The sequence below is a fragment of the Aristolochia californica genome, unplaced genomic scaffold (genome assembly GCF_029961685.1).
Source record: "Aristolochia californica isolate CCGP_79_NKW_82.1479 unplaced genomic scaffold, dmAriCali1.0.hap1 SCAF_4, whole genome shotgun sequence".
Taxonomy (NCBI): domain Eukaryota; kingdom Viridiplantae; phylum Streptophyta; class Magnoliopsida; order Piperales; family Aristolochiaceae; genus Aristolochia; species Aristolochia californica.
Genome location: NW_027182103.1, coordinates 27,414,546 through 27,442,428, shown reverse-complemented (window position 1 = coordinate 27,442,428; position 27,883 = coordinate 27,414,546). Strand labels below are relative to the sequence as shown.

At 40.1% G+C, this 27,883-nt stretch overlaps 1 protein-coding gene across 1 annotated transcript; it reads left to right on the top strand.

The window, feature by feature from the left end:
• The first annotated feature begins 2,337 nt into the window (after nt 1–2,337).
• Nucleotides 2,338–3,564, top strand: LOC137963179 (pentatricopeptide repeat-containing protein At2g34400-like). The gene is made up of 3 exons (XM_068810351.1): nt 2,338–3,055; nt 3,154–3,341; nt 3,400–3,564. Exons 1-3 carry the CDS (start codon nt 2,338–2,340, stop codon nt 3,562–3,564), a joined length of 1,071 nt encoding a protein of 356 aa, XP_068666452.1.
• Nucleotides 3,565–27,883: the final 24,319 nt, after the last annotated feature.

Below are 27,883 nucleotides of genomic sequence, written 5' to 3'. Positions count from 1 at the left end.
TAATTTTTCTTCTTGTATGTGAGCATAGTAAATTTTTCCAATAGGGATTCTAGAATGGTATAACCTTACCTCACTTGGTATTTCTTGTTTAAGGCCTCCAATGAATCTACCAACTTGAGCCAATGGACTCAGTTGACTATGCATTCAAACTTTGTTTGGTACTCTTTGATGGAGCCACTTTGCTTGAGCTTTATGAGAAGAGAATCAAAATCTCGATATTGGTTGGCCCAAATCATATGCATAGATCTTGTACAAACACATACCAAGTGATAAGAGGGCTGGTGTGGTTGTTCTCTTGGAACCAACACACATATCTCCTTCTAGATGGAAACAAGCTAGAAGAATTTTTTGGTTTTCATCAATTTATTGATGTTGATTTTTAGGACTCCATAGATTTAGCTCATGGAGAAAAGGAGAGATGACATATTGGAGAAAACTTGAGGAAGAAGAGGTTATGGACTTGTATCCTAACCCTTCCCTTGAAGCTCAACTTATGGATTAATAATCCCACAATATTATAATTATGCCCCTGGTACTTAAACTAATTATATCAGTGCCATCTCTATGAGATGACTCTTTATTTACCATCATTGTATGGGCTTGTGGGCCTTCTCCTTGGTCTACGGGCCTTGAGCCCATCTTCCACATCTCTTGGATGTGTGGGCCTTCCTTGGTCATGTGGGTTTGGGCCCATCTTCCAACACTCCCCCTCATGTTGGGGCTGATAGAACATAATGAAAACCCAACTTGCTGCAAATGTTGTATGGGATCTTCTGTATAAAATGGCAGTCCACCATATTTTCCAACACTCCCCCTCAAGCTGGTGGTTTCTTCCAAGAGGTCCAACTGTCATAATATAAGTGAGAGTAAAATCTGTTATGGATTCAATAGTAGCTTGAGTCATTCAGAGGCGACGTGATCGTGTCAATTACTTTGGCTGAGTCAGTTACTTAGTCATTAAGTTACTTAGTAATTAAGTTAAGTCATTAAATTTATTTACTTTTCAAGTTGAATGTCATGGAGGGGCATATCTGTAATTTTGTACTCTTGAACTGTACTTAAGGGGTGAAAGGAATGGGAAAGGGAAGTCTTGATTTTAGGTTAAACAAAGGATTTTTGAGTTCTCCTAAATGAGCCCCGGGGTGTGCGTTCTCCTCAACGAACCTATGGTCAAGCTTCCCTTCGACTTGATTTTCTTCGTCTTTCATCTTCTCCCCCTGTGAATCATCATGTGAGATCCGGAACCGTAACAACTTGGTATAAGAGCTTGAACATGGGTGATTCGTCTAGGAGTTACAAGCTTCGAAGCAATTGCCAGAGAGGTGCGATTTGTAGCAATGAGGGTAGAAAATGCAGCAATGCGGGCAAAAAGTGAGGAACGAATGAAAAGAAACGACCAAAAAATCAATGGGATGTGGGGTATGATGTTTGGAAGAAATCCACCCCTAGATTGAAGGGTGGAAGACTTGAGATTGGCCAAAATTGAGAAGCATCGCTATAAGGCCTTAGAGGGGAAGGTCACCGCTTCGGAAGATGAACAGTTGCTGCCTATCATTCGACCTCAAATCGCGTCAGAACAGCCAAATTTTGGTTCAACCTCAAATCTCCCCTGTTCAAGGCAACCTAAACTTCTCCCAGAATTGGAGACGGAAAATTTCCGAGCGGAGAAGCCCCATGTTGCAGTTGTTTGCCATCGGCAAAAGATCAGGCTCTACTTCATCAGGGGGCATAAAAATCTTGAGATTTTGATTTCGGAGTGGAAATAGTTTCTTTGGTGGAAGATGAGAAGTCTAGACTAGTTGGTTTCGATCTGAAATTGTGACCATCGAGTTGCAGCCTCTCACTCTCGCTCTCGGCCTCCAAGTTGGAAACCGACTTGACCGAATTTTGTGGCAAGTTTCAAAACCGATTTTCTCCAAATTTTGTCTTGTCCATTCTCAAGTCCCTAGACTTTGTAAGAAAAAACTTTACAATGGTGTTGAGGGTGTTCAGTTGGGCTGAGAACCAGAAAGGTTACTCGCATAAGCTTGAACGTTATGTGTTGTTTGTTGATATATTGGCTTCCACTGGTGATTTGGAAGGAGTTCAGGCTCTAGTATTAAAAATTTGCGATGGGGATTTTTTGGGTCACATGTATTCAGCCTACGGAGAAGTAGTGTCCGCTAGGACACTTATTCGTTGAAATTCTTCGATCAGGTGGGGGTTGTGGGAATGCTATTTTGGATGATTATGAAATGTGTGGAGATGTGTTTGTGGTAACTTCTTTGATGCACATGTATTCCAAGTTTGGGGATATTCCTTGTGCTTACCAAACAATTGATGAAATGCCCTTTCGAGATGTGGGTACTTTGGCACACCATGAGAGCTGGATTCTGCAGAAAAGATGTGATGTCATGGAACACTATCCTCAATGGTTTTGCAAAGAATGGGCTTGCTGATGGGGCAATTAAGCTTTTCCATGTTTTGGGTAAGTCTGAAGGCATACTAGTAGATCAGGGTATTATTATAAGCCTTCTCCCTGCTTTATCCCATTTAGGATCTATGCGACAAGGAATGGTAATTCCTGGAAGAACTATATGGACTGGTTTGTTATATGAGGTGTTTGTTGTAACATGTCTTATTTACATGGATGCCAAATGTGGAGAAATCAAGATTGTTCATTATGTACTTGATAGAATGGACCAAAAAGTTTTACTAGCATGGAATGCACTCACTAATGGTCACTGGAAATTGGGGGATCCTAGGGCAATAGTTTACGCAAAGAAAAGATATGCTACACTGGAAGAACTGGGGTGGACAGAAGTAATTATGAATCAATTGAATCCTATTTGGATTTCAAAAATCGGATTTGTGTGTCAATTTGAAATTGCCCAACCACTGGTATGTAGGGTGTATGATGTTGGTAACCAGTTTCATGACATGCTTGTCAAGGTACTTCAGGTGGATGATACTAGAAGAATTTTTTACCAAATATCACATAGAAATTTAAGTTGTTGGAATACAATGATGTTCGGACACTGTATTCATGGATATCTTGCGGCAATGGTGGGACAAAGTTCCAATAACAAAATGGGTGCCAAGGCAACATCAAAGAAAATGTGTTGACCAAGGAAATTACCTTTATTGGTCTATTCTATGCTTATATTCATGCAGGATTAATATCAGAGGGCCACAAGTGTTTTAATGAAATGTTGACTATATCTGACATCAGTCCCAAGTTCGCACACTTTTGGTGCATGGCTAATCTTGACCCACATGCTACTACACAAAGTAAGGGTAGTTGTAAATTTGGAGGTCTCATTTTCATTTTGGATGGAGCACATAGTCCAACAAGCATGGAAGTGTGTGAAAAATGGTTTTCCCAAGCAGTGCAAGACGACATCAACCAACTTTCTGTAGACGAGCAACATCAAACAAGAAGAGGAACAAAATCTCCCAACAAATGCCACAGATGACACGACTGGCCCAGGGGAGGACATGGAGACACTCCACCAAGCTTACCCTATCTTCGAACTTGAGAACAAGCTCTTTCTCCAGAGGGGAGTAATGCTATGGACTCAATAGCAAGCCGAGTCATTCAGAGGCGACATGGCTGAGTCTATTACTTAGTCATTAAATTACTTAGTTTTTAAGTTATTTAGTTATTAAGTTAAGTCATTAAGTTTATTTACTTTTCAAGTTGAATGGCATAGAGGGGTATATTTTTAATTTTGTACTCTTGAACCCTACTTAAGGGGTGAAAAGAATGGAAAAGAGAAGTCTTGATTTTATGTTAAAGAAAGGATTTTTGAGTTCTCCTAAACGAGCTAAGGGATGTGCGTTCAGGTCAACAAACCTCGGGTCTCAAGTTTCCCTTCGGCTTGATTTTCTTCTTCCTTCATCTTGTCCCACTGTGAATCACCGTGTGAGATTTGGGACTGTAACAAAATCACTCCTAGCTATTAGACATCGCTCCATACTCGAGTCAAATAACTCATGCTGGATGTTGGGCACACTCCTATCTTTTGTAGGTAGTGGGTCTATAGGCATTCCTTTGAAGTGTAATAAAACTCTTCAATCATTGTATCCCTCCACAAAACACCGACTCTCAAATGGTAGGAATAAAAAATACCAATTAAGGAGGGGTAAAGAGTAATCACCCAGAAGATAATATTCTGGGGCCACCATGTGCTTTTTTTTCATCAGAATAACCATTGCTGACAAAAATCATCAAGTGAGAAGTCCTTCAATAATAATGTCTCAGCCAAAGAGACATATTAACAACAAATGAAATGGGCTTGGGCCCAATAATACGTACCAAATAATAAAAATCCTTAAAAAATTATCCTTAAAATAATTTGTTGTGAGTTTGTGCACAAAAGAATATACTGACCAAGGAATAAGCTACCAATACTTTAAAATAATAATCCAGCCAGAGACAAGGAACCAAGTTGAGCCGAGTCAGATATCAGACCAATATTACTGAGTCGCAAGAGAAATCAATAGAGAACTCATGACCCGAACACATATAACATAGGAAAATAAACAAGAGGGCATAGTCGGGTTGACCTAGACCGAGTTGACCCAACCCACTGAGTTAACCCAAGCGGAACAGAATGAGTCTGGTGCTCGCCCGTTGGGTTTACCATGTGGAACAGAACAAACCCGGTTTGGGTCACTCGACAGAATAAAATCTCTACAACACCTTATTGATTTTTAGGAATCCATGGATTTAGCTCATGGAGAAAAGGAGAGATGATAAATTGGGAGAAACTAGGAGGAATAAAGAGGTTATGGACTTGTGTCCTAACCCTTCCCCTGAAGCTCAATTTATAGATTAGTGAAACTATGGTATTACAATTATGCCCCTAAAACTTAACCTAATTACATCAATGCCATCTCTATGACATAACTATTTATTTACCATCTTGCCATCTCTATATGGGCCTATGGACCTTCTCCTTGGTCTAAGAGCCTTGAGCTTGTCTTCCACATCTCTTGGATGGGTGGGACTTCCTTGGTCTTATGGGCTTGAGCCCATCTTCTAACACACTTGGATATGTGTGCCTTCCTTGGTTGTGTGGGCTTGGGCCCATCTTCCAACTCTCCCCCTCAAGTTGGGGGTGAGAGAACAACATGAACGTCTAGCTTGCTACAAATGGCGTATAGGATCTTCTCATATAAAATGGTAGTTCACCATATCTTCCAACACCCCCCCTCAAGCCGGTGGTCTCTTCCAATTGGCCCAATTGGGATAATATAAGTGAGAGTAAAATCACTCCTAGCCGTAAGACATCGCTACATACTCCAGTCAAATAACTCATGTTGGATGTTGGGCAAATTCCTATCTTCTGTAGGGAGTGGGTCTCTAGGAATTGCTTAGAAGTGTAATCAAACTCCTCCATCATCATGTCCCTCCATAGGCAAGAGTAATAAATGCCAATTAAGGAGTGTAATAGGTAATCACCCAGAAGATAATATTTTGGGGCCACCATATGTTTTCTACTTCATCAAATAACCAATGCTGACAACAATCAACAACTAACAAGTCTTTCAATAATAATGTCTCAGACAAAGAGATACAATAGTAGCAAATGAAATGGGCATGGGCCCAATAACACGTACCAAATAATGAAAATTCAAGGACCCATAAAATAATCCACTCAAAGATCATTAGAAGGTTGTGCACCAATAATATGTTGATCAAGGAATAAGTTGTCAATTAATTCTACATAATATCATGTTGGAGCCAAGGGACCATGTCAAGCTGAGTTAAGTAGTAGACCAATGTAGTTGAGTCACGAAAGAAATAGGTATAAAACTCAGGACCCGGACCTGTATAACCGAGGTAGGAAAAAAAGTGGGCTGAGTCAGGTTGATCTGAACTGAGTTGACCCAACCCACTAGGTAAACCGAGCGGCACGCAATGAGTCTCAGGTCGGTGGGTTGACCCGACAAGGTCTGGTCTGAGTTGGGCTCGAAGCTGAATCAGTGTTGGGATGAAAACAAGTTTCCTAACTTAATAAACATTTAATTTTTCAAGAAGTCACCATCCCTGAACATCACAATGGAGCAGTCATCTTCCAGAAATATCGTGGAAAATCTTCAAGCCGTGATTGAAGCTCGGCATATCAAATGGTGAGACAGCTACGAGACTTGCTGGTGAAATCAATCTGTCTATCATCTTCGTCCTCCCAAAATGGCAATCTAGCTGGGGCAGGAAAGGCTAGCAGAAAAAACTCTATCTTTAGAAGTTACTTAAATAGTAGAGGACCAATAAGGAGATTCTGAAATAATTAGAGTTGTCATCCAAAAATGGCAACACAAAGGGATATAGTCACGAGCCATTCCAAAAAATAGATATAACAACAATAACTAATGAGTCTCTGTAAATGGCAATGGACCTGACGCAAGGAGATGAGCCAAGGAATTTTCAAAAAAAGGAAATAGCACCAAGAGCAAATGTATTCTTGGCATAAACCTCTTTCCGCGATAGAGAAAAATAATCTAGTGAAGAATAGCTATTCAGCTGCAAACTGGTGTCATCGTGATACGATGACAAAGGCAATGGCTATAGGAGGAAAGCATGCAACCAGACAACAACTAGAAGAGTAGAATAGTATCTGCTATTCACCAGCTCCATCACAGGCGCTTGAATCGTAGTTGTTGTGGATGTTGTGGCACACCTCTGCTTCTACTTATCGGAGGCGAAGCTTTCTACTTTCTCCTTTTCTGAGCCGGTTACTCTAGTTTAGATGAGTTGACAAGAGTGGTAGAAAATGCATGTGGATGTGGATTGGATGGGGATGGAGACAATGGCGATTTTTTTTCAAGTAGAATCAGTGCCCGAGGCCAAAGTTGTATAGCACCTGCACCTCCTTCCCTGCCTTCTTCATCGCCTCCTCGCACTCCATCTCCCCGTCGTAGATCAGATCTTGCTCGTCGATAGGGACCAAAGGTGTAATACTAATACCATATACGACTCTGATATAAAGATGACAATAAAAGTTTTTTTAGTCTTCTCGACATCACAAACATCTCTTCATTTTTTTGACGTTGGTACTACTCTTTTTAGTAATAAAACTATCACTATATGGCTAGCCACTGATGACTAAATTGGAGACATGTGATGTCAGAAGGCAAAGGATTCAACACTCAAATGGTGGAGACTCTCCTCTCAAGAATGTTGCAAAGAAAGCCAAAGAGATAAAATAATCATAGAGCTGAAGGAGATGACATAAAAAGAACTACAAAAAATGAACCATCAATATGACAAATAAAAGGGCTTTTGGAATCCTAAAAATCATAGCTACGAGTCCTGAAAATCAATGCTCTGATACCGTGTTAATTTTCAGAATTCCATGCATTTAGCTCATGGAGAAAAGGAGAGATGATATATTGGGATAAAATAGGAAGAAGAAAGTGGTTATGGACTTGTGTCCTAACCTTTCCCTTAAAGCTCAATTTATAAATTAATGAAACTACAATATTAAAATTATGCTCTGGCACTTAATCTAATTACATCAATGCCATCTCTATGAGATGACTCTTTATTTACCATCCTACCATCACTATATGTGCCCATCTTTCACATCTCTTGGATGTGTGGGCCTTCCTTGGTCTTATGGGCTTGAACCCATATTTTAACACATTTGGATGTGTAGGTCTTCCTTAGTCATGTGGGCTTAGGTCCATCTTGTAATACTCCCCCTCAAGCTGAGGGTGAGAAAACATCGCCTAGTTTGCTACAAATGGTGTATAAGATTTTCCTATATAAAATGGCAGTCCACGATATCATCCAACACACCTAAGTTGGAAATTTAATTTATTTATCGTCTTCCCCGCTTCTGAGCACAGCGGAAAACCAGAGAGAGCAGAGAGGTATCGTTGCGGCTGTCAATGATGAACAAGCGATCCTAAGGAAGTAGCTCTGAGAAGAATCAGAAGTTTCCTAAAAACAGCAGTAAGATCTGCCAATGAAGTGACAGTTATAATCAGAAACTCGACAATATTTTCTTCAGATTAACAGCAGTAGGTGACAATACAGAATCAAGATATCTTCCATAAATAAACTCAGATTCATACGAAGCAGAAACCTTCGGATCAAAAGATGCATCTTCAGCCAGAAATGGTAACATTGTGGTGCTGGTGATTGCCAAGCAGAGCAGGATTAGAGCCAGCTCAGTAAACTAGCTAGAAGATTTGACAGCACGAAGATACGATTCTATCTTCAAAAGATAGCAAAGAACTCTGATTAAAAACAAAGACTCTCTTCCCGATATATTAAATTCAAGGTTCCGATTAGAGGATTTTCCAGAAAATCAGCAGTAAGATCAAGATAAGTTTCTGGAAATCAATCGGTAAATCAGCAGCTTGTATAAGCCATACCAACGAAGACGAAGCTGCCTTTGTTGCTGAAAAACAAAATCTGACAAAGCCTTGATCTATTGCTGAAGGGATATGTATCTCCTGCTAATGAGATGTAGATATTCAAACAGAAATCCAAACCAAAAACTATGCTTCTTAAAAGGATGCGTATTTTCTGTTAATGAGATGTCTAAACAACAATAGCAGCGGGAAATCTAGAACACCCCTTAAATAGAAATTCCAAACCAAAATTCTTGTTGTAACGCCCCTTAAACAACAACAATGACACAGACCAGAGATTGTGATATGGAATCCGAATAGGTCGCTAATTGCTTCACCAATGTGGGCAAGTTTCCTAAGAGATGGATGCGTTTGAGCTTGCCACTTCCATCTTGCCTTTGCAGCAGCAAGGAATGACTTCAACGATGGTGATTCAATGCTTCGTCTACTCCGATTATGTTATGCATGCAATAATATTAATATTTAATTATTTTTATTTAATTTATATTATTTTATTTCAGTTAGGCCCCATGGGTATTTTTGGAATATTATAATTATAAGGGTATTTTTGGAATATTTTATTTATAGGGGTATTTTTGTAATATTTTATCTTAAACCCTAATAGGTTGAACCCTATTTAAGGGGTAAGAGTAATGAGAAAGACAAACATTGATTTTATGTTAAATTTAGGTTAAACAGGCTTGGAGCTCTCCTCAACGAGCTCTAGGGTTTTCGATTGATTTTCATCTTCCTCTCCATGTTGTTCTACAATTCCCCAAGGCCGAACCGGAACCTTAACAATGAATCCTTGTGTCAGATCCGGGACCATAATAACTGGTATCAGAGTGGGAACACAATGAGCCCGTCTATGTCCCAAGAAAAAAGGATTGGCATGTGTGATCAATGGGAAGAAAGACGTGCACAGTATAGAGCAATTGACAAAGAATTGGATACAACAAGAGAAGTATTTTCTGCTCGCGTTGCCACCGAAAAAGTCATATGACTTGAAATCCCCGAGTAGGATGTAGGAGAAGGGAAAACAACATAAGTTGTCTCGGATTGAGCAACAGGCCACGACCTGGAAAAATAAAAAAAATTTGCCATTTACCAGCCGAAGGCCCTCCGGAAGATTTGGGGGAAACCACAAATCCAGACTGACAGAAAGGCCATGTCTCGGAAACCTTCAAAATTTCAGCGCAGGGAGAGAGCCAAAGCCACACAACCGGGACCACGATTTGGGGCATTCGGCAAGGTTTTCTGCCAAGACGTAGTAGGTCGTGGACGATACTGGTACGACCCCAAATCCGAATACGGGGACCTAAAAAATCTCCAAAGACCGTAGAAATCCGAAATCGGAGGGGGTATGTGGACACAATCTTGTCAATAAAAGTTGATTTGGGTTCGACCTCCCAATATCCATTATCATGGCCGACAGAAGGTCGATTCATCACCGTCGACAAGGAAAACTCCCAAACGGCGAAGCCCCAACGGGCTACGATTCACCACCGGAGAAGCAGAGACTCCGTCGGGTCCGTCGGCGAAATTTTTTCTCAAACTCGGTCATGGCAGCACAACGGCAAACGAATTTCCACAAAATCTGGGGTAAACTCTTGCGACGAATTTTCCAAAATTTCGTCTTCTCTTTTCTGAAATCCATCTATGTTTTACATAATTCTTTCCCAATGGCATCGAAATTGTTCCATGAAAATTTTGGTGTTGCGAAACAGAGGGGTTTTCTGTTTAATTTTCGGGATCCCATGTATGTTGTTTGGCCACGAACTTCCAATTCGAAATTTTGGCCTAGTGTGTTTCTGTTCCGAGAAGCAGAGAAATTTTGGGTGTATGAATTTTGACATGTAATTTTTTCTGGGGCTGCCGGGATTCATAAAAATAATTTTATAGAAAATTCTGAAATTTTTTTTTGAGGGGCTTTGTTTTTCTTTGGATGAACAAAATATCTGTGCGGCTGTGAGTCTTCAAATTTTTGGATGTGGGGTTCAAGTTGAAGTTGTTTTGGAGGAGACTAGCCGTTATGTAGCTGAGGCTCTTGTCCAAACACTTCGGGTTGATGTAATAGGTAATATGGCTTCCATGGAAAAGGATGTAACTACAAATTTTGAAGAGATAACAAGTCCTGAAAATATGGGGAAGCCTAACGCCATAAACTATAGCGTGTTGGCCACTAATGAGGCATCTATTTCTTCAATAACTAACAAACAGAAAACAGTGGACGGCCCAGAGGCAGCTTCTGATCTTATGGAGGGAAAAATGGATGAAAGTACATCAGGAGTCCACCCAAACATTGGGATTGAAGTTCCTATTACAATGCAAAGTTTCTATTCAGGCAAGGGAGAATTAGAAACAGATGTTGCTGAAAACAGTTGGTCTCCTATTCAGAAGGAGTTATACATGAAAGGAATTGAGAATTTTGGAAGAAATAGTTGCCTTATAGCTAGGAACTTACTACCTGGCTTGAGGAGCTGCATGGAGTTATTCAGTTATATGTTTAATGATGCAGAAGATGCTTCCAACAACACTTCCACATTGCCCAGCTTAACGTTGGATGACAAAGAAAAAAATGAACTGGAGTATGTGGAACAGTAGGAAAAATCTCCATTCCTTGTGTGGCTCACCAAGAAAGACTATGAGGTAATTTTCTGCACAGCCCAAGTATTTGAATTTGGAGAATTTGGAGGCAATTCAGCAGAAGTGTCCTTCCATATTGTCACTATTGGCACTGCTTGTGCTTCTGTCCCTGAAGGGAAGACATTAGATATGAAACCATTCATGTCGGAGGATCCATTTTTGCATAGTTTTGGCGGGGACAAAGATGACCGAGATGAATGTACCCCAACAGTTGACAGAGAGGAATTCCTGAGGGAGGTGGACAACGTCAAAGATTTTGCTGGAATTTGCTTGGCGGATGAGAATGTTCTTGATGCTGTTTTATCTGAATTTGATTATGTTCATGGACCCTTTAAGAAGGTACATGAAGATGTTCATGAATTTCCAATTGTTGCTTACAAGGCCCAAAATGTTATTGCTGGAAATGGCATGCCGGGGGGTGAGCTTGGAAGATTTCCTGCATGGGAAAGGACGGATAAAAGTTTGATGGGTTCTTTTGCAAATATTGCTGCCAGAGAAATCAAGAAAGTAAACGAGAATTATTTTGGGGCGTACAGTTCTTTTGGAAGTCACAGAGAGATGATCAGCGAGATGGTGAGGACAGATTCTTATAGGGCAGCTATTCTGAATAATTCTTCTCTCATGAGCCATGCAACAGTTCTTGATGTTGGTTGTGGTACTGGAATACTGATTTTATTTGCTGCTAAAGCAGGGACCATTCTCCCTGATATGGCAAATATGTTTGCTGCTGGAGTTGGGAGAGGTGGACGTAGTGTTCCATTATGGGAAAATGTCTATGGATTTGACATGTCTATCTTTGGGATGGAAGTTCTGGAAGATGCTACCCAGCTTCCTATTGTTGATGTAGTTGACATTAGTGATATTGTAACAGGCACATCAGTTCTCAAGACCGTTGATCTGGTGACAATGAAGTCTAGTTATGTAGACTCACCTCTAGCTTTGAGTTGGAGCCGAAGAGGCTATCTCATGTTGCTGCTGTTATTGTAGTGCAGATAAGGGCACCCCAGCAGCAACGACAACCTGAAAAATATAATGCAGTTCCATATTGTGTACAGAGACAGAACCATGAATGGGACATAGCTTCATGCACACCTGACTTGGACAGTGGCCTGCAAATTGCTACTGTGGTGGCACTGCAGCAATGGGGTCAGTAGAAAAAAATAACACCTGGTCGAAGTGATGCAGATGAGCAACACCTGGAATATATAGACCAAAATGGAAATGACTCACAGGGTGCATCTATAGCTGATGTGATTCAGGGACATGCTGCAGTGATTAATGCTGTCCAGTTCGGTGAACATCAATGGGAAACAACACACCTAATCGGTCCATATTTAGGCAAGCGGTATGGCAGTGTTTATGGGCTGAGAGGAAGTTCCACTCCATGGAGTTCTTTACACCTAGCAAAGGCTCTCTTAACCCAGTGGAGTGCTGTGGCAGTCCAGCATACTCTGCTAACAGCCAGCCAAGCCAACAAGGCTGCTGTGACAGTCCAGCATACACTGCTGCTAGTCAGCCCAGCCGAGGTGCTTCTTGTGAATGTAGAGGGCTATTGGCATGCAATCAAGGCACTAACCCAGAGTGTTGGACACGGGCTGTATCATTCCGGTGATGCTGAATCTATTGCTTCTGCTGAACCTATTATCAGTGATGGTATGGTTTCCAGCCTCTGAGTGTTTCAAGGTGCAGCAAATGGAGGGGGTTAGTGCTGCTGATTCTTCTCCATCCTAGGGGGCTGGTCTTGATGTTGTTGCTGCTGCCAGGCTGGCAAAGTGTAGGCAGTGCAACCTGGCCAATGGGGGGCCGCCATGAGGGGTTGTTTCACACCAGTTCAGGACTGAGGGAGGGCGGAGATGCTGCTGGGGAGATGTAGAGACATTCGGCATGCATCCCTACAGTCAAGCGTAAAAAAAAAAAGTTACTAGAGGGAGTGCTCTAGTTTTGGGCGTCCAAAGGGCGGACATAGCGATCGCGGATGCTACTTGGGCCTAGGAGGAGACGTCGGCATACAAACCCTTCTTACGACCTTGAGGACAAGCTTGTTCTTTTGAGGGGGGTGTAATGTTATGCATGCAATAACATTAATATTTAATTATTTATATATTTAATTTACATTATTTTATTTCATTTTAGGCCACATGGGTATTTTTGGAATCTCTGTGCAGAGTATTTGGTGTGGAGTCTGAGGCCCGGGGTCCATTCTCTGCCTAAATGTTCAAGAGCCCTAGCAATGCATGCTCCCAGGTGCTCCTTTTGTGAAGACTCAGCAACAATGCGTTCTGCATCTTCAAAAAGCAAGCCTCAAACCTGCATGCCAGAATCCCGTTGGTGTATATCTAGTCTGCAAGATCATTGCTGCTCGAAAAATTATAGAATAAATGAATTTACGAAGTTACGGAGAAGCAGAAGAATAGGTTTCAAGAAGAATGGATTAGATCAAAGACACTGCTTCTTCAAAAGTCTGTTTCTTCCCTAGCTGTTTCTGCAGTTCTTGCAATTTCTGCTGCACATAATCCTCGAACGCCATTAGTTTTATCTCACTTCTCCTTCTTTCCTGTAGCTTCTCTAGTGTCTTAGAAAGGGAAGTGAAATTCCAGAGAATAAGAAATGCCTTTCCCACACTCTTCATGGTCATGGCGGAGAACCAGTATAGAAGCATTGCACCCACAATCAACCCAATGAAGACTTAAGGTGTCAAAACATCCACTGTGGAAATTTCAGCACGGCTCACAAAGGCACCAAAGAGAGCCAAAGACACCAGGGCGGCTGAACCAATGGCAAACCCCCTTCCAATAGCAGTAGTAGTGGTTCCAGCGGCCTCAAAGGCAATAGTTATTTCGCATATCCTATGACTCATGCCAGCCATCTTAGCAATACCTCCAGCATTGTCACTAATGGGACCATATGCATCAATGGTCACACCAGTAGCAATGGTGGTCCAACATTCCAAGAGCTGCCACTGCAATGCCATACAAGGCAGCAAGGCTAAAGTTGACAAAAATGCTGACATCAGTAGCCTCTTTGAAACAATTAACTTGTACATAAAGGCATACTGTGCAAACTCATATAGACCTCGGTATAGAGAAAAACCAAGGATATTCTCCATCACTAAAACCCAGTCTCTTGAGAAGCTTGTATTGTCAACAAAAAATTGAAATAGAAAGCCTCCCAGGAGTCCTGTGTTAAGTACCTATGCCTTCCGCTCCTAACAGGCCGGTCTTTTGGGTAGTATTGGCTAGGTGCTCAACATTAGGTATCAGAGCATGCGCTACATCATGAGTTCGAATCCCCGCGGCGTGAGTCCTGAGTGGAGGGGGCGACCTGGTAGAAACTAGAGTGGGTCGTCGTTAGATTGTGGCCGCCGTGGTCATCGGCTCATGAAGGTGGGTGTGATGTTATGGTCCTAGGTTAAGTACCTATGCTTTCAGCTCCTAACATGTTAGTCTTTTGGGTAGCATCGGCTAGGTACTCAACATCCTGATCCAAAGACCCACATATAGCCCATAACTTAAGTAGATTGTACCTTTGAGAAAACATTCACTGCCAGAAACCCAAACACAATATGCAATTTTTTTGAATTCTCTGTTCCCGATTGCATATCCTACTGTCGACGCCATTTCTCCCATTGTGGTCGCCATTTCCTTTTCTCCAGTTTTTTATCTGCTCTACAGTCAGGTAGAATAAGAGAAACCGCCGGCTGTCCAAGAAGTTTGGTAAGGAGCTTTGCTATTGCTTCATATAAGTTACAATATGAGGTACCCCTAAAGCTAATAGGGCTTTCGAACTTCAATCTCTAATTATTTTGGAAAGCAGAGTCGAAGTCCAAGTCCTGAATGATGGAGACCTCACAGAGGATTCTTGGAACCATGGTGATCTCTTCCAGGATCTTCTTGCCAATGACCTTGACGGGTAATGCAGTGCCATCAATGACGGACTTGGCGTAATAAACCTTGGCGAAGGGTCCCTGGCCAATGAGCCTGCCAAGCTTGTATTTTCTGAAAACATTGGGTGTGCAAGCGTCGAGGACATTACGGTCTCTAGGGGTCACAAAATCAATCGACCCCAAGGAAAGTCCTGTGTCCCGAGGCTCTTCATCTCTGCTCTTACTCTCAAGCTCACTTCGGATTCTCCTTCCGCCACTATAAAAATTTCCACTTTGAAATGAAAATCTTTGGATTTGTTTTACCTTCCTGTTCGTATAAACTGCTAACGACGAACAATTGAAACTACTAGGTAGAAGATTTTTATACCTCATGACGAAGGAGAGCCTGGCTTGTTTCGGTGAGCAGTAGCAAGTCGTGGCCAAAATTTAGCATGGGGTTCCTCTGCTAAAAAATTTCTAGTCTCAATTTTTGGAAGAAGGTTAGGTTTTCATGAACAGGGGAGATTTGAGGTCGAACCCAAATCTGGCAGTTCTGATGCGATTTGAGGTCGAACGATGGGCAGCAATTGTTAATCTTCTAGAGCGGTGACCTTTCCCTCTGAGGCCTTAACGTGATGCTTCTCAATTTCTAGCAATGTCTCAAACATTATATTGGAAGACTCATCCATCCCATTTCGCACTGCTGAAACCCATGTGTGTATTTCTCCCAATAGATCGAGTATGGCAAACCATTTTTCTCGGGACAAAGCATTGCTCATTGTGTTCCCGCTCTGATACCATGTTGTTAAGATCCCGAATCTAACAAAGCTATTCGTAGGGAAGAAGAAGAGAAGAAAAGAAAATCAAGGCAAAGGGAAACTTGAAAACCCTAGGTTCATTAAGGAGAACGCACACACCCTAGCTCGTTTAGGAGAACTCAAAACCCTTTGTTTAACCTAAATTCAGACTTGTCTCTTTTCCATTCCTTACACCCCTAAATAGAGATCATGTCAAAAAGGTTCAAGAGAAAATTATAGATTTTCCCCTCCACAACATTTAAAGTAAATAAAATTAATGACTAAGTAATTGACATAGCTTACTGACTAAGTAACTTAATGACTAAATAACTGACTCAGCCAAAGTAATTGACTCAGCCATGGCATCCTTGCATGAGTCAGCTTGCTATTGACTTCATAACAGAAGTTTGTAGAAAGGACTCTAGAGAATCATCGACATCTAATTCTACCTTAAGTGTCGATACTAGTGGCATGAACTTCGAGAGGAATTCCATCAAGGGCAATGGTAACAAGAAATCAAGGAATGGAAGAAGCAAGTCCACATTCGGAAGGAATGTGGAGTGCATGAATTTTAGCAAGTCAAGTCACATGTAGAAAAACTGCAGAGCAGCGAAGAAAATGAAAATAAAAACAAAAACAATGCTGTAAATTCGGTAACTAAATAAATACAAGATGTTTTACTCTTGTTGGTTGATAGCCCTATTGACTCTTGGGTGTTTGATTCAGGAATTTCTTTTCACACCACTGCACATTGTGAGATCATGGAGAATTATGTTGTTGGAGATCATGGGAAGCTATATCTTGCTAATGAAGAACCTTTGGATATTGTCAGTATTGGTAATGTCAGTTTGAGGATGTGAAACAGGACAGTGTGGAAAATTCACAAGGTGAGACATGTGCCAAAACCTATGCATAATTTGATTTCAGTAAGGGCAGCTTGACGATGAAGGTCATAATGTGACTTTTAATGGTGTTACCTGGAAAGTCACTAAGGGAGTCATGGTTGTTATACAAGGAGTTAAAACTGGAACTCTTTACTTCACTTCTAGTTGCAGAGACATGGTTGCAGTTGCTAATGCTCTTGCTAATTCTAACTTGTGGCATTATAGGCTCGATCACATGAGTGAGAAGGGAAAGAAAGTGCTTCAGTCCAAAGGGAAGCTACCAAGGTTGAAAACTGTAAATAATAGTATTTGTGAAGGTTGTATTTTCGGCAAGCAGAAAAGGGTTAGATTTTCTAAGGGTAGAAATGAGCAAAAGACAGTAAAATTGAAGTTGGTTCACACATATGTGTGGGGGCCTTCAACTGTTACTTCCCTTGATAGTTCTAACTACTATGTGACATTTATTGATGATGCAAGAAGAAAGACATGGGTTTATTTCCTAAAAAAGAAATTTGATGTCTTTGATACCTTCAAGAGATTAAAAGCAATAGTTGAGAATGAGATAGATTTGAAGGTGAAGTGTCTACAGTCAGATAATGGGGGAGAATACATAGATGATGATTTCAAGTGGTATTGTGCCGATAATGATACCAAGATGAAGAAGAACATTCCTGGAAAACCTCAAAAGAATTGTGTGGCTGAGAGGATGAACATAACTCAAAAAGAGCGTGCTAGGAGCATGAGATTACATTCAGGATTCCCAAAGATGTTCTGGTCTAAAGCTATTAGCATCGCTGCCTATTTGATCAACAGATGTCCCTTGTTGGAAGATGGGCTCAAGTTCACAAGATCAAGGCTAGTAAGTCCACACATCTAAGTGGTGGCATATGGGTAAAATAGGATGTTTTCCATAAAGATGGCATAAAGATGTAAATACATGTTCCTTTTATGTATCTTCTTTTATCATGTTGTAGCCCTAAGGACACTGTAAAGCTATAAATAAATGCATTGGCTAAGAGGACATTTCCAACATTTCATAAAAAAAGGCTCTAAGAAGGAATTATAGTTGGAAAAAAGGCATCACAAACTTTTCCTCTTGATAAGTGTTTCCATGAAACATGAGGCAATAATGGTCCCCAGAGACATATTTTTACTGGAAATACTTTTCCAGCGTTTCTTGAAAAAAATGCACTAACCAAGACTAATAGTTGTATAATGTAATATGTTTAAGAAAAAAATTGTATTATCACAAAAAATTTCTGCAAAGAATTTTTAGCTTAAAAAGTGTTTTCAATAAACATATGATCCCTGGAGATGTATTTTTACTACAAATAGTTTTCCACTATTTTCTTGAAAAAATCCACTAACAAGGCCTTATAGTTGTAGGAGGTAAGTTGTTTAAGATAAAATTGTCACATCATATAATTTTCCAAGTATGAATTTTCAGCTAGAAAATTGTTTCTAGGAAACACGAGGCACTAATTTTCCTTGGAGACGTATTTTTTCTAGAAATAATTTTTCAGCATTTCCTAAAAAATACACTAACAATGCCTTATTGTTGTAGAAAGTAATTTGTTTTAAAAAAAGGCCACATCACAAAATTTTCCTTATAGAATTTTAAGCAAGAAAAGTGTTTGCAACAAAAATGAGGCACGAATGGTCCCTTGAGACGTACTTTTACAAGAAATACTTTCCCTATATTTCCTTTAAAAAGGTACTAACAAGGCCTTATAGTAGTAGAAATTAATTTGTTTAAGCAAAAATTTCCTTATGACAAGTTTTTCCTGGTAAGCATTTTCAGCTTGAAAATTGTTTCCTGGAAACATTAGCTACTAATGGCGCCTAGACATGTATTTTTACAAGAAATATTTTTCTCACATTTCCTTAAAAAAATGTCTTAACAAGGACTTTTAGTTGTAGAAAGTAATTTGTTTCAACAAAAAATTCCTTACCACAATTTTCCTAGTAACAATTTACATCTTGAAAAGTGGTTTAAGGAAACATGAGGCACTATTGGTCCCTAGAGATGTATTTTTAATAGAAATTCATTTTCAATGTTTATTGAAAAAAAGGCACTAACAAGTCCTTATTGTTGTAGAAAGTAATTGATTTGAGCAAATATTACCTTACCTCAAAATGTTCCTTGTAATAATTTTCAGCAAGAAAAGTGTTTCCAGGAAACATGAGGCACTAATGGTCCCTAGGCACTAATGGTCCTTAAAGTTTTAGAAAATAATATTTTTTAAAAAAACGTCTTACCATAAAATTTTCCTAGAATAATTTTTTTGCTAGTAAAGTGTTTCCAAGAAACATGAGGAAAAAATAGTCTCATGTGATGTATTTTTATTAGAAATAATTTTCCAATGTTTCCTGAAAAAAGGTAGTAACAAGGTGTTATAGTTGTAAAAAGTAATAGGTTTCAGCAAATATTGCCTTACCTCAAAATTTTCATTGTAAGAATTTTCAAGAAGAAAAATGTTTCTAGGAATCATGAGGCAATAATGGACTCTGGAGACGTATTTTTTCTACATATACTTTGCAACATTTCCTTAACAAATGCACCACCAAGGCCTTATAGTTGAAGAAATTAATTTGTTTAAAAAAATTCCTTACCATAAAAATATTCCTAGAATGATCTTTTTCTTATACATTATTTACAGGAAACATGAGGCACAAATTGTCACATGTGACGTATTTTTATTAGAAGTAATTTTCCAATGTTTCCTGAAAAATGCCTCTAACAATACCTTACAGTTGTAAATTGTAATTTGATTCTGAAAAAATTAGCTCCAGAAAATTTTCCTAGTAAGAATTTTCTACTTGAATAGTATTTTCAAGAAACATAAGGCACTAATGGTCCCTGCAGAGTATTTTTACTAGAAATATTTTTTCCAAAGTTTCTTGTTAAAAGGCAAATACAAGGCAAAATAGTAGTAGCAAGTAATTTGTTATACCAAAAATTGCTTTCCAAAAAAAATTTCCTCTTAAGAATTTTCAGCTTGAAAAGTGTTTCCAGGAAATGTGAGCCACTAATGTTCTCTAGAGACGTATTTCTACTAAAAATACTTTACAACGTTTCCAGCAAAATGCATTAACAAGGCCTTATAGTTGTAGAAAGTAATGTTTCTTCATTAAACATTGCCAGACCACAAAATTTTCTTGGTAAGAATTTACATTTTGGAAAGTGGTTCAAGGAAACATGAGGCACTAATGGTCCCTGGAGATGTATTTTTACTTGAAATATATTTCCAATGTTTTCTGAAAAAAGGCACTAACATGGCGTTATAGTTATATAAAGTAATTTATTTAAGCTAAAATTGCCTTACCACAAAAATTTCTTGCAAAGAATTTTCAGCAAGAAAAGTGTTTCTAGGAAACATGAGGCATTAATGATCCCAAGAGATGCATTTTTACTAGAAATACTTTTCCAAAATTTCCTTAAAAAATGTACTAACAAGTTGTTATAGTTGTATAAAATAATATGTATCAGCAAAAATTGCCTCACCACAAAATTTTTTAGATAAGAGTTTTCAAATTGAAAAGTGTTTCCACCAAACATAAGGCATTAATGGTCCATGTAGAAATACATTTCCTACATGACAAGACATTATAGTTGTATAAAGTAATTTATCTTAGCAAAAATCGTAGAACTACAAAATTTTCCTGGTAGCTTAAAAAGTGTTTCCAGGAAACATGAGGCACTAATGGAATCTGGAGAAGTATTTTTACTAAAAATACTTTTTGCAATGTTTCCTTAACAAATGCACTAGCAAGGCCTTATAGTTTTAGAAAGTATTTTTTTTAAAAACACGCATTACAATAAAATTTTCCTAGATTGATTTTTTCGCTTGTAAAGTGTTTCCAAGAAACACAAGGCACATATAGTCTCCTGTGATTTATTTTTATTAGAAATACATTTCCAATGTTTCCTAAAAAAGGGCACTATCAAGGTGTTATATTTGTAGAAAGTAATTGGTTTTAGCACATATTGCTTCACCACAAAATTTTCCTTATAAGAATTTTCATCAAGAAAAATGTTTCCAGGAATCAGGAGGAACTAATGGTCTTTGGAGACGTATTTTTACTACAAATACTTGTGCAATTTTTCCTTAACAAATGCACCACCAAGGCCTTATTTGTTCAAAAAAATGCCTTACCATAAAAATATTCCTAGAATGATTTTTTTATTATAAATTGTTTAAGGGAAACATGAGGCACAAATTGTCACATGTGATGTATTTTTATAAGAAATACTTTTCAAATGTTTCCTAAAAAATGCCTCTAACAATACCTTATAGTTGTAAAAAGTAATTTGATTCTGAAAAATTGCCTCTCTAGAAAAATTTCTTGGTAAGAATTTTCTGCTTGAAAAGTGTTTCCAAGAAACATGAGGCACTAATTTTCCCTAGAGACGTATTTTCACTAAAAATAGTTTTCCAACGTTTCCAGAAAAATGCATTAACAAGGCCTTATAGTTCGAGAAAGTAATTTTTATTCATTAAACATTGTCTAACCACAAAATTTTCTTAGTAAGAATTTAAATTTTGGAAAATGGTTCAAGGAAACATGAGGCACTTATGGTTCCTAGAGATGTATTTTGTTACGGAATCCATAGTAGGACGAGTCATCCAGAGGTGATGTGGAGGAGTTGGTGATTCAGTGGAACAACCAAGTACCGCAGGATTATATGTCTATTTTATTTCATAAGTCGTTAGCATGTATATGTCTATTTTATTTCATAAGTCGTTAGCATGTAAGCCACAATGATAGGATTGTAAAAACATTCAATTGGGCCCTTAGCGTGAATTGCTTTAAGGGAGCTCACGAAATGAAATGAGGCAAGAATGATTTCAACCTAACCAGGATCAACGTTCTCCTCTAAGGAACCCAAGATTGGTGTTCTCCTTGATGAACCCAAGGTTCAGGCATCCCTTCGATGAGTCTGACTCCACATCTCCAATCCTTCCTTCATTCCCTCCCATTCTCGGCAACATAGGTCAACCAGGTAAGTATGTTAGGCCTGGTTCATCCCCTATTCCCCTTGGCGATCCTTCCCTTTTTTGAGTGACGAGGTCTGTGGTCAGGGACCACAACACATTGGTATCAGAGCAGGTAAATATGGGGGAGTCTTAGACCCATGAGGATTTGCTGGCAAGAGTCACGTAAATGGTTTACACCAGACCGGAGGAGACCGAGGGCCGACTAGCAGCATTGCTAGATAGCCGACTCTCTCAAGTATACGAGATGATTTCAGGAAAAACACCAACGCCGAGAGAGGGGGAGAAGGCACCTTCAAATGGACAAGGTGCACATCACATTGGACGCACATAACACACCGGAATTTCAGTCCAAGCAGTGGGGTGGTCCCAAGGTACACTAAACTCTATTTTCCGGTTTACAATGGGGTTGACGGCCCTTTAATTTGCTTATATCGCTGTGAAATGTTTTTTACAATCAACGAACGGCTGAAATAGACAAAGTTGGCTTGGCCGCATTCCACATGCTCGATGAAGTGAAACTATGGGGCCATCAACTTGAGTTGGAACATCCTGACATAGAATGGGATGAATTTAAAGAATTGTGCACCATACGGTTTGGGTCCCCTACTCAAAGCAATCCTTTGGGCGATTTAGTACTGTTACGACAGACGGGTAGCGTTGTCCAATACCAAAAGCAATTTCAAGAGAAATTAGCACCAGCTAGCAAAGTGGTACGAGTGGACCAACATGTCAGCTTGTTCACGGCTGGCCTCACTGAGTCCCTCCATTTGGAAGTGGAACTACTTGGGCCTACGGATTTGACTAGGGCAATGAATTTGGCTGGAGCCTGTAAACCAAACAGAAATTTCAAACTCGAAGACCTTTCTGGCAAGGGGGAAAGAACAACTCGGCAGTACCTACCATAGCACCACCGTGGCGAAGTAATACTGCTACCACTACTTCTATAACACCTAAACCTCCTCCATCCACTCCAGCATTCATCTGGAAATTAAACCGGTCTGAAATGGAAGAACATAGATCAAAGGGGTTATGTTATAATTGTGATGAGCTATACACATTCGGCCACCAGTGTAAGAAACTATTCTGGTTAGAAGTGAAGGATGAGGAAGAATCAAAAAATTCAGAAGTAGAGCAGCTCGAGGTCGAAGAGCCTGCCATTTCTTTGCACACGATCACAGGCCTCCAGTCTACCACAACCATGCAAGTTTGTGCCTTAGTCAATGAGGAACCCCTTTTAAGTCTTGTGGACTCCGGCAGCACTCATAATTTATTGAGTTTCACAGCTGCCAAGTTTTTAAAGCTTCCAATTCAACTGTGGCCTGTAGCTTCAGTCTTTGTTGCAAATGGGGAAAAGGTGCCTAGTTATGGGATCAGCAAGGAAGTCAGGTTTACCATTGATAATCATCAATTTTCTGCGGAGTTTTTTATCATCCCACTGGCAGGATTCGATATGGTTTTGGGGGTTAAGTGGCTCCAAACATTGGGGCCCATCTAGTGGGACTTTTCAGCATTGATGATTAGCTTTGAAGTTGGCAACAACAAGGTTACACTACTAGGACGTAAAACTGAGGTGCCAGTGCATCTACATGGACTTCAGCAACACACCCCGGTGGACAGCAATTTAGACAACTTGTTGGATCACTTCCAGGACTTATTTCTGGAACCTATTACTCTACCGCCATTGAGACATTGTGACCATTGGATCACTTTGAAGGCTGGGTCCGAAGTGGTGGTTGTGAGACCATATAGGTACCCCCACCTCCAAAAGGATGAAATTGAACATCAATGCCGAAACATGCTCGAATGGGTCTCATCCGGCCGAGTAAGTCCCCTTTCTCCTCGCTAGTTTTATTGGTAAAGAAAAATGACAGTACTAGGCGCTTTTGTGTGGACTACCGTGAGTTAAATGCCAAGACCATTAAGGACAAGTTCCCTATTCCAGTTGTGGATGAGTTATGAGATGAATTGCATTGAGAAATTTTTTTCATAAAGTTAGACTTGCGCTCGGGGTATCACCTAGTCAGAATGTACCCTCTGGATATAGAGAAGACCACATTCTGTACTCACCATGGTCACTTTGAGTTCATCGTCATGCCTTTCGGTCTGTCCAACGTCCCTTCTACATTTTAGGCACTAATGAATGAGGTATTTAATGACTATCTCTGAAAATTTGTGTTAGTGTTCTTCGATGACATTTTGATCTACAACAAGTCTTGGACTCACCATTTAAGAGACTTACGTTTGGTGTTCCAACTTCTTCGGACACATCATTTATAATTAAAACGTTCCAAGTGCTCATTTGGTACCAATCAGGTGCCCTATCTGGTCATGTTATTACAGCCACAGGGGAAACAGTGGATCCGGAAAAGATTGAAGCAATTGTGCATTGGCCACCACCGTGCCATATTTCAGCATTGAGAGGATTTCCGGGCTTAGCCGGATATTACAGGAAGTTTATCCACAACTATGCACCACTAGCTGCTCCTCTATCCAATCTTCTCCGCCGCAATGCCTTCCACTGGAATGATAGCACTGAAAATCATTCCAAGCACTCAAGCAAGCTCTAGCATCAGCTTTGGTACAACAGTTAGCAGATTTCGAAGATCTGGTAGAATGTGATGCCTCAGGAGGCGGGCAGTGCTTCAACAATCCCAACACCCTATTGCCTATTTCAGCCGTCAACTCGCACTTCACCATCATAAGCTACCAGCCTATGAATGGGAACTCATTGGCCTAGCCAAGGTCGTCAGCCATTGGAGACCATATTTATGGGGATGTTTTTTTCTTATCCGCACAGACCACTACAGTTTGAAGTTTCTGTTTGATCAACGCATATCAACTTCTCCCCAACAGCGCTGGCTTAGCAAGTTAATTGGCTTTGATTTTTAGGTGGAACATAAAGCGGGTGTTGAATTTATGGAAAAGTGAAACACTTCATTGACATCAATAACTTGTTTTAATCAGAGTACATGAACTTCTATTTATAATAGAGGAAGGTAGTAGAGTCCAATTACAATAAAACTACCCTTGTCCCAATTACACCCAAACACTAACACTTACAGATAAGTCCTAACACAATTAAATAACTCAATATTGATCAAAGACAAACATAACTCAAACTAAAACTCTTCTTCGTCGTGACCCTAAGATAAATATACTTTTGTGAGTCGTTCTTGATCTTCCAACTGATGTGATAAGGATGCCAACTCATGGTAATCATTGTGGGTCCTACTTCTTATGAGCTTGGGCTCATCTTGTGGGCCTTCCTTGGTCATGTGGGCTTGAGCTTATCTTTCAACACTCCCCCTCAAGCTGGGGGTGAGAGAACAACATGAACTCCCAACTTGCTGCAAATGATGTATAGAATATTTTTTTATAAAATGACACATCTTCCAATATGCTTTCATCTTCCAATACTCCCCCTCACGCTATTGCGTCCTTTATTGAAGCCTTACGGAAATCACTCCTAGCCGGTAAGCATTGCTTCATACTCCAGTCCTAATGCTGGATGTAGGACACACTCCACTTCTATTAGTAGTGTGTATAGCGGCATTGCTCTGAAGTGTCCACCACCATGTCCCTCCACAGGACAACGACTCTCAAAGTGGTAGGAGACATAAAAGCCATTACAAGGGGGGGGGGGGGGGGGGGGGATGGATAACATAGATGTAATTTTAAGTTCCTCCGTCATGGACTTTCAACCACAAATAATTTTGATCTTTTTGATGGGGATGAAGTTCCTCCGTCATGGATTTCCAGCCACAAATAATTTTGATCTTTTTGACGGGGATGAAGTTCCTCCGTCATGGATTCCCAACCACTAATAATTTTCATCTTTTTGACGGGGTAAAATAAATGATGACATGAGGCCACCTCTTCTTCTATAATAATGTCCCCAAAGAGACATAATAGCTGCATTTGAATATAACACGACCATCTTCCAACACATATAACACGAACCAAATAATAAACTTTGTAAAAGAACCCATAAAATAATCTAATATAAAATTTTTTTCTTAGATGCACCAGCTTCATCTTTTGTGCTCCCCCTTTCTTGAATATTTTGGTCACATAAACTCATCCACAACATATGAAATAAAATACCTCTTTCTTGTACTTCTTCTACTTCTCCCCCTCAAGCTGGGAGGTAATGGCAGTGATCCTAGCTTGAACCAAATATCATAGATGTAGAAATAAGCCCATATAACATAGATGCATAGATAAGCCCTCAAACCAGGGATAAGTGACATATTTTTCTGATATATCAACTCAAAAAGTGAGGCAAAACAATGGGTTCATGAACCTCTGATACCATGTTGAATTTATGGAAAAGTGAAATACTTCATTGACATCAATAACTTGTTGTAATTAGAGTACATGAACCTCTATTTATAATAGAGGAAGGTAGTAGAGTCCAATTACAATAAAACTACCCTTGTCCCAATTACACCCAAACTCTAACACTTAAAGATAAGTCCTAACACAATTAAATAACTCAATATTGATAAAAGACAAACATAACTCAAACTACAACTCTTCTTGGTCATGAACCTAAGATAAAGATACTTTTGTTAGTCCTTGATCTTCCAACTGATGTGATAAGGATGCCAGCTCATGGTAATCATTGTGGGTCCTTCTTCTTATGGGCTTGGGCCCATCTTGTGGGCCTTCCTTGGTCATGTGGTCCATCTTATAATAATCTTAGATGTGTGGGCCTTCCTTGGTCGTATGGGCTTGAACTTATCTTTCAACAGTGGGTACTCTGAATAAAGCTATTGATGCCCTCTCCCGTCGTTCCAAAGACCAACTGCATTTGGCTGCCATCAGTCACCCCACTTCTATCTTACTAGATTCCATCAGAGAGGAACACCAGCACACACCAAATTTATAGGAGTTGTCACAGTAGATTGTTGCAGGCACTAAGTCAGCCCACTGGTCCGTTCATGACCACATTATTCTCTATAAAAAGCATATCTAGCATCCACTTCACCATTGGTAGCACTGGCTGCCTCATCTTATCATGACAACAAGCATAAAGGGCTGCAGAAAACTCTTCAGTGCATCCGGGAATATTTTTATTGGCCAGGGATGAAATCCACAGTTGCAACGTATGTGGCTGAGTGTCTAGTGTGTCAACGGAACAAAGCTGATCATTTGAGTCCAGCTGGCATCTTACAACCACTCAATCTTCCCACACAGGAAGGGCTTCCGAAAACTTCGAGCAAATCTGTTCTCTTGGTGGTGGTAGACCATTTTTCTAAATATGCACACTTTATTCCTATGGAGCATCCCTATATAGCAGCCACTGTAGCCCAAGTTTTCTTTTCCAACATTGTCCGCCTCCACGGTATTCCGGAATCCATCGTCAGTGATCGAGATGTGGTATTTACTAGTATCTTTTGGAAGGACATTTTCAAGTTTTGTGGTACCAAACTCAAATACTCCTCTGCATATCACCCTCAAACAGACGGCCAGACTGAGGTGGTCAACCGCAACATTGAGATGTACTTGTGGTGTTTTTTGGGGGACAATCCTAAAAAGTGGGTAGATTGCCTTCCTTAGGCGGAGTACTGCTACAACACTTCTTTCCACACGGCTTTACATGCAGCACAATTGAAAATACTATATGGCAGGGATCCTCCTCGCTTGCTCTCCTATGCTCGTGGAACTACCAGAGTGGATGCAGTGGACCAAGCTCTTATAACTCGTGGTCAATTGTTGGAATTCACTGTCCAACACCTTCGAACAACTCAAGCCCGCATGAAGCACTATTATGATCAGGGACACCGTGATATTCAGTACAATTCGGATGACTTTGTATGGCTCCACCGTCAACCTTACCGTCAAAATTCTATTGAAGGCACTCATCACAAGCTTTCTCCAAAATATTTTGGCCCCTTCAAAATTATCCAGCGTACTGGGCAGGTTGCATATAAGCTACAAATTCCTCCAGAGTTCAAGCTACACAATGTCTTTCATGTCTCCTTACTCAAGCCACTCAAGGGTCCCGCCCCCAATCTATTCCCGCCTTACCACCAATTGAAGACGGTAAAGTTTCTCTCACTCCTGCCAAAATATTAAGTGCTCGGCTGAATCATGAGCGCAGAGAAGTCCTAGTCCAGTGGACACACACAGATGCCACAAAACCCACTTGGGAAGACCTAGATGTTTTCTAGCATGTCTACCCTACGTTCGAGCTTGCGGACAAGCTCTTTCTCCAAGGGGGGGGGGGGGGGGGGGGGGGAGTGATGTTATGGACTCCATAGCAGGACGAGTCATCCAGAGGCGATGCGGGTGAGTTGGTGACTCAGTGGAACAGCCAAGTACTATAGGATTATATTTCTATTT